General features: G+C 35.5%; 1 protein-coding gene across 6 annotated transcripts in view; it reads left to right on the top strand.

Annotated features, from left to right (window-relative positions):
• Luzp2 (leucine zipper protein 2) overlaps positions 1-15,332 on the top strand; it is a 430,463-nt gene that overhangs the window by 208,954 nt on the left and 206,177 nt on the right. For 4 of the 6 annotated variants that reach the window (XM_087211522.1, XM_087211525.1, XM_087211523.1 and 1 more), the window contains exons 5-6: positions 1,372-1,434; positions 3,664-3,732. In XM_087211522.1, coding sequence (XP_087067648.1) covers positions 1,372-1,434; positions 3,664-3,732 — 132 coding nt within the window. The remainder of the gene's footprint in view (positions 1-1,371; positions 1,435-3,663; positions 3,733-15,332) is intronic. The other 2 variants (XM_087211524.1, XM_004851570.4) reach the window with 1 other exon arrangement.

Here is a 15,332-nt window from a genome sequence, read left to right as displayed (position 1 = left end):
TTGACTTTGGGAAGCATTCCTCCTGGTGTCAGTTGTGAAAGGCTCTCACACGGTGTCAGAGCTGCCATCGTTCTGGAAGAGATCAAGTGCAGGAATCCCCTGGCCATCATCAGTGAGTCTTTAACAGTAAAACACTTCTGTGAAAAGTTCTGAAAAATGTTGGACAAAACAGCTGTATCAATTTCATCTTGGGGTGAGCCCAGTGAACATTTTATACATTACTAGGTATTATTTTCTTTGGGCTTGAAATGTTTCAGAAATAAACATGTTCAAGTAGATCTGTATACTTTCCCTAAGCTTGGTTTCTGGTCCAAAGTCTCTCTGTCCAGAGAAATAACCTATCTTACAAGTCATTTTCTACACTGAAGAAATCTTTCACACACCAAGCTACTAAGCATCATAGTTATGACTAATCCAACTGAATTGTGCTGTAAGTGTAAAGCACACTGAATTTCAAAGATATATTAAAAAGAATGTAAATTTATATCATTAATGATCTATTTAGACTGGAGCTGGACCTCAGTAGTAGCATGCTTGCATAGTAGTAGCATGCTTCATGAAGCCATGGATTCAATACACAGAACCAAAATAATGAATGTACAAAGGCAGTATTTTGAATATGTTGAATCAAATATATTGAGAAAATTAATTTTATCTGCATTTTTCATTTTTCCAAATATATGAGTGAGAAAATTGAAAAATAGAAAAATTAAATGTTCCATCCACTACCGTGAATACTGTTTGATTATAGTGAAACCTCAGTGACTATATTGAATGTAAAGTCTATGCAAACTCTCACCACTGCACTAGATGACTGCTTTTGCTTTGTAATACCAAGAGCAGATAAAGCTGCAAGGTCTACGCATAACAGTGTGGAAAACTGGCCTAAAGTTACAGATCCTGACAATGTACCCAAGAGAAAACATCAGGGTTTCTTTGATATAATGTACACTTAACACTCCAAACTTCAGAGGTGAGAAATAACACTATGAAGTTGCTTTCAAATCTGGCTATGGAGAAAATTCCCTGGAGAACGTTTTATGTGTAGGCTAACCCTCCAATTCTCTCTTTTTTTAAAGAGTCATTTTTTAAACATGAGGTTTAGCCAGGTTAAAGAAATAAGGTTATTATGTGGATGATTTCTCAATGAAAAAGAAAAGGTGTGTTACTCAAGAAAGAATATTCTTACATAATGAATATATGTTTGAAATGAATAATGAAAGTTTTGGTTAATGAAAAGTTTAATTCTTTGTTTTTTCATTGTTTTATAGCAAAAGGAGAGTCCTTCTATTATAATTTAAAATGATGAAAAATATGAAAGACATGGAAATAAATATAGATGGATCTACATGATATTCTTTTCATTTTCAGATTAATTTTTTAAAGACTGAAGTGGAAAGAAAAAGCAAAATGATTCGAGACCTTCAGAATGAGGTAAGACTTGTATTACATACAGGAAGACATCGAATAAATTAAAGACTGTACAAGAACACAGGTATAAATTTGGCACATGCCTGGAGCTCTGATCACATGCCTACTTGATCTTCACTTAGACTAACAGAAATTGTAAGGCTAAGAGTGTTAAAGAGAAGATAATTATCTATCTATCTAGCTAGCTAGCTGTATCAATCAATCTATGCATCTATCACTTCTCCAGGTCATTTTTCTCTCTCAATTTTCCATAAGGTAATATTAAAATTGATTTTTTATTTCATAAATTTATTTATTTGTCTACCAAATGACATCTCAAGAACTGAAAAAGTAAGCTAGCTGGAATTTAGCTATATGCTAGAAGGAGCCAATCTAGAAAAAAAATACATTTATGATTCCCTCAACTGCAGAAGATTTGAATATAAAGAAGCCGAAATTACTTTCATGGTAACTTTCAACAATATGTGCACACACAGACATGAAGACATACACACCCAACAATGTGAACCCACATGTATGATAATGAGACTAGTAGGTTAATTTTTCTGTATAAATAATGTCAGTTACCTTTTAATCCAAGACAAATTGTAAAAAATATAGAATCCAACAATCTAGGACTCAGCTGAGAAATAAGCTCTTTGAACATAAAACTACAAATTCCTCTTAACAAATAAATATGAAGATTGAAAGTATTTTTCTTTGTTTTGGGGTGAACATTTATATGAAATTCTAATTTGCTACCTAAGGAAGGCTGGAATAATTCCAAAAAAATTTATAGAGATAATATTTGCTAAATATACATTTTAAGTTATACTTATGACTGTTTACTTTCATAACATTGCAAAATCGTGTGATAAAAATGGACAATGAAAATATTAAACTTCTAACAAAACCTGATGGTGAATATTTATCATCAACTGAATGTTTTCAGTTTGAATCCTTTGTATTAATTCCCAAATATTTAGGTTTTTTACTTGAGTAAATGGTCTGTATGTGGAGACTTAGGGACATATACTCAGCAAAACAGTTCTCCCTACTCCACACAGTAAGATCATATGGGCAGTGCTAGAAAGATCTGTTCAAGAATAAGTAAAGCAAACAGATGATATCCTGATTAAATAAAGTACAGAGAGTTGAGGAAGACAGGGAGGTATACACAGAGTTCTAGAGCATCCTGGAGGCTTCTGAGTGATTGCTTTTGAATGAGAATATTGGTAAAGTCTCAAAATAAGAAAGAAATTTTGGAAAATTATTAGAATATTCTTTAAGTCTATTTAGTATTGTCCATATACAAAAGCAAATATGTTAAAATTTTTACATTAGCTTATAAGATTCAATGTTGAATATTTATAATTCTTTTGGAAGGAGAAGACTATTGAAGTGTGTGTGTGTGTGTGTGTGTGTGTGTGTGTGTGTGTGTGTGTGTTTAAAGGAAAGGTTCTCCAAGGCAGAATATATTTCAAGTTTCCCCTGGAGGCAGGCAGGCACATCTGAGACCCATGATTCAAGGGCCCTGTGGGGCACAGTCCTTTAGAAATCAAAATCATAACCAGAAAAGAACATTGGAGAATACACAGAGTAAAATGAAGATGAAAGTGGAAACAAGTTGGTGAAGTTTTCTTTTTTATGTATTTCTTTTTACGAATAGAATGAAGAAGAGAACTGAAAGGAGAGTAATCTCTGTGTAATTGACGAGAGCATGGGAAGCACTTTTATTTATTTTATGTCTGTGTCAGCATCATCACAAGTTCTCAGTTTTAACTGCTGTGTTGAATGTTACTACTAAGGAAAGCTTCATTGAGATCTCCGCATCTCTAAAGTTTTAGTTCCTGGCCTCTGGCTTTCTGTTTCCGTTCTCTTAAGGGAACATTGGCCTCAAATCTATTCTATCATGGTGCATATTTCTTTGTACCAAATGACTAGATTAGCAATGAATAAATGGCAGAATGATGTTAGGAAAGTTTTGAAAGTCAGCCCCCCCCCCAATATGTTAAGGTTTTAAGCAATCAAATCTTAGACAAATGCTACAAGAATTTTCCTCAATACCAGACACACACACAAAAGAGAACATCTATACTGAGGGTTCCTTAAGTACTTTATACTTTTCACTGCACAAAAATATCTGACTGATCTGTGTATACAGAAGATTCTATTAAGACTTTTGCCTGAATTAAAACAGAGATTTGTGAAAAATCTGGGAGAGATTTTAATTTTGATGCAAATGTGCTTTAGTCTAGGCCAACACCTCCAGGTTCTGCATATGGATGGAAGAAACTAACACTAAATCCCAAGTGTAAGCAGGTAAAGATCGACTGACTATGGCATAGGATAATAGCTAGGAAGTATTAAATTTTGGTTCCATTTTTATTAGTTTTATTATTGTTTTTGGTAATGCTATGGTTACAATTTATATAATAAATAGTCTTCCCAAATCCTAGTTTTTCCCTCAAACCCACTGTTTCTACTAATTTGCAGAACATCAGTTTTTCCACAATTCAAAAATTGTTTTACATTTACCTTGTATTTTATGTCCATAGATCTGATCTTTACAGTGTAATCCCTGGGTTTAAAAGCTAAACTGTAACACAATAAAACATTTAAGCAGCTTATGTGAGCGAACATAAATTGGGGAGCTTATTTGAGCAAACGTAAATTGGTGTGACATGGGGGGAAGTCTACACCAAGGAAATGTAGGGCAAGGCTTTGATAGGACTAACACAGATGTAAAGAAATATTTAATTGATTACAGTTATACAGTTACTTTATTTGGCCTATCCTTTTGGAAAGCCTCCAGTTCTATAAATTCATGAGTTCCTTCTGAATAATTAAGGTTACATTCATTTTTAAAATACTATATAGTCATTTATATGAAATAGCACAAATTTTTTTGCTTATATTGGGAAATCAAGCAAGGTTAAGGAAGCCTAATTGTCTTTGCCTGTGTAAGATCTCAGAGTCCTGGTTTCCAATTTAATGTACATTTTTACACAGCTTTACACACTGAATTGTTTACTTTGTAGTTTGATATTATATGATTGTCATAAGTATGCTTTTTCCAGAAAAAAAAGAGGAAATGAAAACTTTAATATCCCTTCTCTGACTTCTCCATATGGTAAGCACATCATTGAATACAGTCAATTTCATGCACTTCAAACCTGAGAATTTATTTTTAATTGAAACACTCCCTTTCTCCCTATTATTTCCAACTTGAATTTAATTCATTTTTCTCGAAGGGTAAAATAAATTTGTCTATAATTGTTTGAAACATACATAAGGCTAAAGTAATGAATAAGATAGGACATTAAACTGGAAAATATTGGACAAATCAGGCATTGGGACAAACAATTAATTAAAATTTCTTAATGAAAGGAAAGAATTGCATGGTGTTCAGGACTTTTAGAAGAATATACAGCTAGCAATATTTGATGGGCAATGGTATTGACATAGTCTGTATGGAATTATTGAGCAAATAAACAAATGGAAGTTGAATGGAAAGGACAAGACAGGGGAAATATTTTTTCCTCACTTTCATCTGTGGTGGTTTGTTTTTATCTAGAGTTTAATTGTTTTTGAGGCTCATTCAAGGTAGGTAAAGTTAAGGTGGAAATAGGGAATCATGCTGAAAACAAATAAGGTCATAAACTGAAAGGGGGCTTCATTCTGCTCAGGGGTGGAAATGAAAAACTGAGCAACGTTGTCAGTCTTTTTCTTAACTCTTTCATGGCTCAATTTTCTTGTCATTCCTGTGTCTCAACTCTTTCATCTTTAACCTCCTTGTCAAATGGTCTATAGAGTTTAATTCAATTTTTATTTAATTATCTGCCATCTTTACCTTCTATTATCAACAGACTTAATCTCCTCTCATGTTTGTTTTATTGCTATTTCTATAAGTGCCTAGGGAAAAAATCTTGCAACACATCTATCTGCAGATTTTTAAATAGTTCTCAAAACCTATTGATACAATTTCAGGAATCTGAAGACTAAATCATAGGTTTAGTGATGGAAATCATGGAAATCATGGTTCTTGGTTGGGGAAAATATATCCTTTGTTCAGAAAGGAATTTACTAGGCCACTTTGGAGAGTTTGCAAAATTGTAAGGAGAAATGCAAATATAGTTTGTACTGAGGTCTTAGGAACAACATCACAAACACTGGACTGTCTTAGGACAGCATCCCCAAGCTGCCAACCTCCCACGCCCCACAGTCTTATGTCTTTCATATTGTCCACATCAAGCCTGATTAAAGAGTCTCAATTTCACCTGCCATAGAGCTGCCATGACCTTTGCTTTGACTTCTGAATTTTTCACTGGAAACATGGATTCAATACTACAGAATGTTTTGGAAACAATTATCAAAAAAATTGGCACTATGTGCACTAAAGGCCCCTTTTCTTAACACGGCATTATAGTTCTATAGTTCATGGCATCCAGTGTTAACAGTCCCTAGTCACCCTGAAGGGTGATGTGCAGTTGAGAGATGTGTTCGGAGTCCAGAGGCTGAGCTTGCAGTCGGCTTGTGTTTATCCTGTAATTTTCCAAGTGTGTGCTTGACATCCTGTCCATCCTTATCTTGTGAGTACAGTTTTCTTTCTTCTCAATCATGTCGCCTAGATGCAGACTCTTTAAAGTTATAAACCTACCCTTCATAAAGTCTAACTCACATTTTTACAAAAACAAACAAATAACAACAACAACAACAGTGCACAGCCAGGATTTTGATTCTGAAAATAAATTAAGACCACGTGAAAGTCTGTTTTTACCAGCAATGAATTAAATGAATTAAACAAATACTGTCTGCTACATTTTAATTTAGAGATAAAACCTGATTTAATTTTTTTCTAATAGGATTGCATAGAGACTGTACAAAATATAAAGATTAATATCAGGGAACCTCTGACCTGAACTAGCACAAACAAATTGTACATGCATATGTATATTTTTTAAAGGAAGAAAGTCTAGATTCTCAAAGGGAGTCAATAATCGACACAGAAAATATTAAAGCTGAACAATTACTGATCTACAGAAAACTCCAGTAAATTTTAAGAGGAACATCCATTTTAGTTCAGTTCTTGGGGCTGTAAATCTCTCGGAATTATTCCATCTTCTTGGCTCAGTGAACACAATGAAGTGAAGAGGTTGGAATATTTCATAATGTGATAGAGGGCCTTGGGGTCATCATTCTGCAAATGGATTCTCGTGCCTCCCTGGGGATGAATAGTTGTAAGAGTTTGAGTGGAACATATACTGAGCCAAAGACATGCTCAAGATGTTTTATTTTATCACAACTTTTTCACTTTATTCCTACTTATTTCCCTTTCCTACATGAAGATTTCTGAAACAATTTAAAATTAAACAATTAAAATTAAACAAGTTAAAAATTTTTAATTAACAAATTACTTGGATTAATTTTGTAGCCAGTGTGTAAACTTCCTGTAACCTATCTGTATTATACCTAGGGCTGCACTCAAGAGAATTCAAAACTGGGTGGTTGAAATAACACAAACTGTTCTTGCATATCTGAATATCACGAGTTCAAAATAAAAGTGTCAGCTGGGCCATTGTCCCCCCAAAAGTTCTATGAGGCCATCCTTCTGGTTCTCAGGAACATCACAATGACTCACGGGCCTGAGTGTCTTGTAGTAGAGCTACCATTGCCAAGATCTGGAAGCTGGCCATCCACGTGGTGTGTTCTCACTCATCCATGGACACCACATAGCCTGTCTTCTTGGGGAAGTTTAGGGGCTCCCAGCAAACCATGACATCCTTTTGCTATGGTTTCATCACTGCAATCTCTACTTCTATCTTAGTATGGCCTTCTCTGTGTGTCTCCATCTTTGTGCATCATCTATTCTTCTTAAGAAGATAACAATTAATAGATTTAGGACACACTTTAATCCACTAAGACCCTGTTTTAGCTTAATTACATGTGCAAAGATCCTATTTCCAAATTATTTTTTATTAAATTTTAATGTGGAACATGTTTGCAATACAGGATGATTACATTCCTCATTGAGAGTTGGTCCAAATTCTGAGGCTCCAAGTGGACATGATTTGGGGGATGATGAACTTCATACCCTTCCACCACCTGGGCATGTTGTATATTCCCCAAATACTATTTACTCATTCTTTTAGATAGCAAGAAAGGAACAGGTTTTAGACATAAGTCTGACTGTGGAATTATTTTAATGCTTATTTAGGAGTATATATGAGATTTATTATTCTATGCATTCATTTTTATGATGAACATATTACTGGATTCACAGTATTGTCTTGGGATTGTTCTAGATTACACAGAAACCACTAATATACTTAAATTTCAAGTATAAAAATGTGATCATGGAAATACACAGAGTAGCATGTAATGTTATATAATAAATGACTTTCCTACCATAAATGACATGGTGATAATTTGCACAAAATAAGGACAATGCAAACAAAGTTAAAATAAGCATTTTAAATAAAATGTTATAAAGCTTCAGAAGGGCACAGTACCCTCTTTAAATGCGGTAGCCATGGAAGGCTTCACATAAGGGGGGAGTGTTCTTTGAAAGGAATGAAAGGGTTGAAGTTTATGGTTTTTCATTCATAACAGGAAAAGCAAGCCCAAAAAAGTGGATATATCAAAACTCCCATGGTAGATGAAGAGATTGTTGTTTCTTGATGTGGATGAAGTAGTTAATTTGATGGTGTGCTGTATCTGAATCAAACTTCAGAACAGCTTACTTGAAAAATATGCTTGGATTTCCTGAACCAAGGTTATACATATGAGTTGTGAAAAATTACTGGGGCAGCCAATATGATTGATTTAGCCAAAGTATAATATACAGAAAATGAATCTGGAATGTGCCTCATCACATGCAGCTGCATCAGTGCATTCCCTGCTGTGCCAGGACATGGCATTTTTGCTCAGCATTTCAGAGGTAACCCCAGAAACGCTGTCCTATGGCGGTTTACACTCTACCTTAGATTCTACTTTATTTACTGTTGTTAACAATTAATCCCAGCGAATAATTCCCTGCTGCAGAATATTGCCTAGACAATTACATTATATGGGATATTATAAATGATCTCATGGAAACTGTGGTCCTCATGCCCCTACCTGCATCTGGGCTTTGCTTCTCTGACTGAGGAATATCTACTGATCTTCACCAGCATGGAGAGTTTGACTCCTTTTGACTCTTTGTGCTCATGTCTTTTGTAAAATAATACACGTTTTATATATCTCAAAGTGAAGTGTTTAGTACATAAGAAATATGCATGCAAGACATGTGGCACACAATAAGTTCAGAACAAATGTAAACAACGTTACCATAATTATTATTGCTATTGTTTTTGAGGTGCAATTAATTCATCAATAAGCTGGCCTATGTACAGATAGATATTTGCATAGGAATAGTTCTAAACCACCAGCCAACCAAGATCACCATAAATAAAATATCTAAAAAGAACAAGGTAACATGGAACATCGACTCTCACTTCTATACACACTCATTCAGACTCTCAGAGTATTTCTCTCCACATGACAAACAAAGAGTCTAACAACTCGAGAAACCAGACTCTACCCTCTTAGAGACAGCCCAGTGTAAAAATCTTTTTAGAATGCACCAGCAGAAAAATCCCACATCACCATAGCCAAAGAAGCGGGAAGTTTGGTTTACCAAGTCTGACTCACATTTCTGGTTTTGTGTTTGATGAGATTCACGCTATTCCAACACAAGTAGATTTTCCACATGAAAGAAGTGTTCATTATAGAAGAGCACCTAAATATCATGCGAATAAGAAAAAGTGCATCAAAAAATCAGCAAACGCTGCTATTTCTCTCTGCCATCCTCAGTCATTTCTTTATTATCCTCCAAATCAGAGAATGTAAGTAATATCGTGATCATTTCCTGTCCCCAGTCAAGGATGATGGATATGCATCGCCATGTTATTATTAGCGATATCCCTTTGTCTGCAACTCCACCTCACTTCAAATATATCAAAGGCTTGCACTTCTGCTGCTGTACATTCACTTTGTACATTCAGAGTTTCCATATGTGTACTACTGGGGCAGCTCCTGTCACATTACTCCAGATAATGAACATCTGCATCCTCCATCCCTGTGCCTGGATGCAAATGGGAGGGCTAGTTTCCTTTCAGTCCTGACATTCATTATGCCATTGCATTTGCTTCTTGCTCGGTTATTCCTCCTCGGTGCATCTGGGATCTCACATTATTCCTGGAACCAACAGGCCCACCTAAACTTCAAGTTCCAACTGGACTCAGGTCTCTCCCCTCGGTGACACCATAAGTACTCTTCACTCAGAAAATAGACTTAGTAGGGTAGGATTAAGGGGTTACAGCTTGATAGAGAGTTAAGCAAAGGAAGATCAGGGGAGAATCCAGGTAAGCAAGGCTGAGAGAATGGAATGAAGGCTTCTCTCATCAGGAACAAGTAGTGAAATAATTCCAAATAACATACTAAAGCCTGAAAAGCTCTGCAAAATTGTTAGCACACACGTATCCCAGCTAGTCCTTGGTGGGAATTCAATATATCTGAAATAGGCAATTGCTTCAAGAGCAAGCAAGTAACTTATTGTACTGTACTCAAGTACAAAAGTACATAATCTCAATTTATGATAATCCTGTATCTTATTCTAAAATGCACGTGCAACAGAAATATCTAATGCCTAATTTTACTTTTTCTTACAATAGCTATCAGTTCTTGAAATTATAGTATATAATTCATTGATTTATTTGCTTATTGTCATTCTTCATTTTTGTAGTAAAGACATTTAACATTGAATCCACCTTATTAACACATTTTGTGTACAGTACTATTTCTCACGAATATCAACATTACTATTTCAAAACTATAGAAAAAGGAGTTTTTTTCTGTTTCAGCATTTAATACCATCTTTGCATTTTCTAGAACATAGTAGTCATGTGATAAATATTTGTGGAGTAAATAATCAAAATTTCTTAAATAGGTTATACTTATATAAATTGAAATAAATGAGCAACTTTCTACAACTCATAGGCATAAAGTTCTCCAAATTGTGAGAAGTATTTATTAAACATACAATGATTTGGAAAATCATGGATAATCAGAAGACTGTATATTAATTAGAATCTGCTGAATTCTGACATCTTTCACCCAGGGAGCAGACAGGTAGGGTATTGTACTTGAGGTGACATTCTGCACAGAAACAGACCAAAAGCCTCTAAGAGAAAAACCAAAGCAGAAAGAAGCAAGAAAGAAGGAAGGAAGGAGAAAGGATGCAAGGAAGAGAGTGAGGAAGGACGTAGGAGAAGAGACACGTAGCTTCGGCTGAGAGTGGAGACCAAAGAACTTTGCCGGCATCTCAGAGTTAGTCCTTTTGGAACCTTCTGTGAATCTCTATGGTAAAAATAAATGGTTTGAATGATGTGATCCCCATATGACCCTTACATTTCAGTGTCAGGATTTAATAACTGTGAACTTTTAGTCTGTGGAAACAGTATCGTATAAACTGCGTTAATAATGTCTAAGAAGTAAACTCTGTTAATTCTGTGCAAACAGCCATTAGTATTTCAGAAATTGCCTAAGTGACTGTACAAAGTTTCCATTTCCCTAGAGCTTTCTGAGTGTTGTGTGTGGGTGTGAGTGTGTATAATTGTGTGTCAAAGTAAGCTGCCTCCTCCCAAATATCATTGAAAAATATACTGTATATAATTATAAGGGCAACAGAAAAGATTACATTTAAAATAATTGATCATGTAATCCATGCTATGTTGACACAATAGAAGATTTAAAATATTTATTTTTCAAATATATATATTAGTTTGGTTTATATCTGTGGTAAGCAAATTCAGTGTTGGAATTCTTCTAAAATAATTGCTTAGATAATTATGAACTATTTAGATTCCTCAGACATATAGAAAATGCCAATGGATGGGAGGAAAAAGTAGACATCACTAGAGGTAAGAAGGCTGGTAGAGTCCTTAAAATCCTACCTACCTATTTTACCTGTCGATGTCAGCTTCAGATAACATCTCTGACACTAAATGTTGGTGATATGTAAATATTATTTAAAAATAAATACTAGTGGTTGTGAGGTTCAAAGGACACAATGATTGTGTGAATAGTGTCATTGCTCCCTCCTTTAATTCTAGTAAATGTAAAAATGACTTCACAGCTCTTCACAGACTCAACATTACTTGCGGTTGGTTCTATAATTAACTTTTACAGTGAAAATGTATGCAGTGGACTGAAAGATGGCCCCAACATATCAGGCTCTACTTCTGGGAATCTCTTCAAGTTACTTTATTATTTTTAAAAAAGATTCATGCTTGTGTAATTAAATTGGGGATCCTGTTATCCAAGAAACAGCTAAAGTAATCAGAAGTATCCATGTAAGAGAGAAGCAGAGAGAAATTTCACACACACACACACACGCACACACATGCACACACATGAGAGGAGGGAATATGAAGATGGAGAGAGTGATTTGAAGGCGAGAAGGATGCATCCATAAGCCAAGGGATGGCATGCAGCCCTGAGAAATTGGAAAAGACAATGAGCACATTCTCCCCTAGGACATCTGGAAGGAACTCGATCTTCCTTAAGCTGGGATTTCACTCTGGTGACTTCTGAATTTGGGCCTGCAATAGAACAGTTGCAGAATTAACTTGTGCTATTTTAAATGACCCGATTTGTGTTAATTTTTTGGGATAGCATTAAGAAACTCCCTAGGTGCATATGAGCTGGGTAAGGTGTCCATGTTATCATTGGGAATCATGACTTTCACATGGCATTTGATGGCCAAGCCCACTTCCTGCTATTAGTTTTGAGTCTGAACTGAAGCATTCTATTTGTCCATGTGATAGAACTTAGAGATGATAGGCAAATACTCTTGTGTTTTATGTTCAACCATTATTGTAAATTGCTCCCAAGTTCTGCAACTGCGCTAGGTAGGAAGTATAGGAGATCAACAATAATGCTTAGCAGAGCACATGCATTTATTCATTTACTCCACACAAAACAATGCCAAGCAGGAAATTTTCTACCATTAGGATATATAACACAAAATAAAATACTCATGAAGATGATTATGATGAAGATGACAAAAGCCAACACTTTACCTGTATTTATCCTGTGCTTACCAACACTCAGGGACTCATCACATGGTATGAAGTAAACAGCGTTACATGCCTGTCTTACCTGATTTAAACAACTGTTTTCAGTTTGTTTCGGTTGTTGTTGGTGTTTTCAGTATAATGTCTTCTGTGTACAGTCAAAATCTATGATTTTGAGAGTCTTTGCACATTTTATTTGTATACTTTGTTTATTATATTATATTATATTATATTATTATTATAGCCTTGGAGGGTTTTAATTTCAGGTTTGTTTATTCATTTCTTAAGACGGGATCTCACTAAATTGCCCAAGGTGCTCTTGAATTCCTGAGTTCAAGTGATTCTCCTGCCTCAGTTTTCAGAGTAGTTGGGGCCAGAGGAATACGTCACCATTCCCAGCTAGATTTAATGAAGAGTAGTGAAAATATAAATCGACATGTGACCTAAACCTAGCAAAAAGTCCTCTCAGCATCCTCATTGGAAGTGTTTACGTGAAATAATTGAGAGAATTAAAACTCAGTCATTCAAGAAGGGATTGAATAGAGGCTGCCTGATATGAAAACCAATTATGTCTCCTTTAACTAAATTTCCTAATACAAGACAAAGATCCTGTGCTCAGGCATTTGTATTTTTGCCTTCGGTCCAGTTTGAAAACTCTTACCCTTCTTGTAAATCTATTTTCAGGCAGCAGCTGAGGTCGCCCATTGTTTTTTTTCTTTTTCATTCTACTTCTTAGCAATACAATGTTTAAAGTGGGTTGACAGTGTGATGTGTGGTAATATAATCATTGATTTTATTCAACCTTAAAGAAATTTAGTGAAAGATTAAACTGCACTATTTTACCATTGTTGCAATATATTGACTCAATCTGCTCGACCCCTCAAAGCAGTATACAGTGTATTGTCTTCTTCTACCTTAAGTCTGAAAGTTGCAGAAGCCAAGGCTGGATGGGACAGTGTCCTCCATCAATCACTGACACTTGCCTTCTAAGATTTGCTGTTGCTATGGGTGGGAGAAAGTTCCATTTCTTATCTCATGTCTTCTAAAAATATAACTTCATATATTGCATATTGGCAACCTAAGTTGATATAAAAAATTGCAAGCAAGTTGCTGTTTTATAGAAAGGAAATATTTTATACATTCTGCCTCTTACAGGTTCTACAGGATTTAAATCTAGCATTTCACATTGGTTTACAATCTCATATTTACTCAATGGACCTTCTAAAAATGATTTGTCTTTCTGCATGCCCGGTAATTTAATGTGCATAAGAAGCACCTGCAGGGGATCCTACAGAACTGAGGATTCTGCTTAAGGATGAGTCCTGTGATTCTGTGTTCCTAACAAGTCCGTAAGTGATGCCAACACAGCCAGGCCATCTGTCACATTTTGGACAGGAATGCTCCAAAGAAGGGGCTGGCAGATGTGGACCAATGGGCAGGTGTTGGCTGGCTGCCAATAAATGTCTGGAGATTTTTCTTAATATGTAGATTCCTGAAGCTATTTAGAGTTCAGAATCAGTGGGTACAAATTGAAACTTGGCCACCTGCATTTCTCAAATTTGAGTGAAAAAGATTCGATTTTACAGGTGAAGACACAAAAATGAACGGCAATCTGCTGGACCTAGTAATGACAAAGGTCTGGAAAGGGAAATACTCAAAAATCGTGACCGTTGCACTGACGGTATGGTTTAAGTGCAGCTGTGGAAAGGACAGACCATGGTCTAATTTGGGTCTGATTTACTCTTATTAGCCAAGGAAGAGCAGGGCAACTGATTACCTTTTCTGCACAAAATCTGCATAATGTACAAGAGAGTATTCCCCAAATGCAAAACCAGGGACACTTTCGATGAAGTGCTGCATACTCAGTAGAACCAATGGTATAATATATCAACAGGAACCCAAATAATATTTAATACAAATGTTGGATCAGAAACGCTAAAATATAAAAAGATAAACAAGACGTCCAGTGTATCCCCCTTCTTTCCTCTTCCTCATCTCCTTTTCTATCACTAATATCGGTATTATTGAGCTTATCACATAGTAAGTTCTCATTGATTGTGTTATTACTAGCTGGCTTTGTATAAGTGAATTATAAAACAGCTCACCACAAAGGAAAGAGAGTCTCGTACCAGATGTTCAGGAGCATGTTGTTAATTTCCGTGTATTCATACAAATTCTTAAAGTTCCTCTCATTGTTAATTTCTAGTTTTATTCCACTATGGTTAGAGAGGATTCATGATATGATTTTTAACATTTTAAGGATTCGCCCACATTTGATTTGTGGCCTAAAATATTGAGCAACCTGGAGTATGACCCATTTTCTGATGAGAAGAAACTGCTTTCTGTAGCCCTTGGATCAAATGTTCGGCAATACAAATGACCAAGGAGCATATTTTAAAAGGTTGGCTATCACTAATCACCAAGGAAATGGAAATAAAGTCCAAAATGAGAGATCATCTCACCCCAGCTACCAGGTCTATAAAAATGCTGTCAAAGAGGCAGAGAAAGAACTGTTATACATTGCTGGTGGGAATGCAAATTAATACCGTCATCATGGAGAACAGCATGGAGTTTCCTCAGAATGACAAAAGTAAAACTACCACACGATCGAGTAAATCCACTTCTGAATATAATGCCAAAGGAAATGAAATCAGTAATCATTGAGATACTTGTACTCTGTTGTTTATCACAGCATTGTTCTCAATAGACAAAGTCTGCAATCAACCAAGGTATTTATCAACAGACAAATGCACAAAGAAAATGTGGCGTATACACAAGAGTGTGAGTTAACATTAAACAAGAACA

Source organism: Heterocephalus glaber, unplaced genomic scaffold (assembly GCF_053883595.1).
Source record: "Heterocephalus glaber isolate CG9 unplaced genomic scaffold, H.glaber_assembly_v1.0 deba00001428, whole genome shotgun sequence".
NCBI lineage: Eukaryota > Metazoa > Chordata > Mammalia > Rodentia > Bathyergidae > Heterocephalus > Heterocephalus glaber.
Note: the sequence above shows the minus strand (reverse complement) of the source record. Positions and strands in the feature narration are given on the sequence as shown.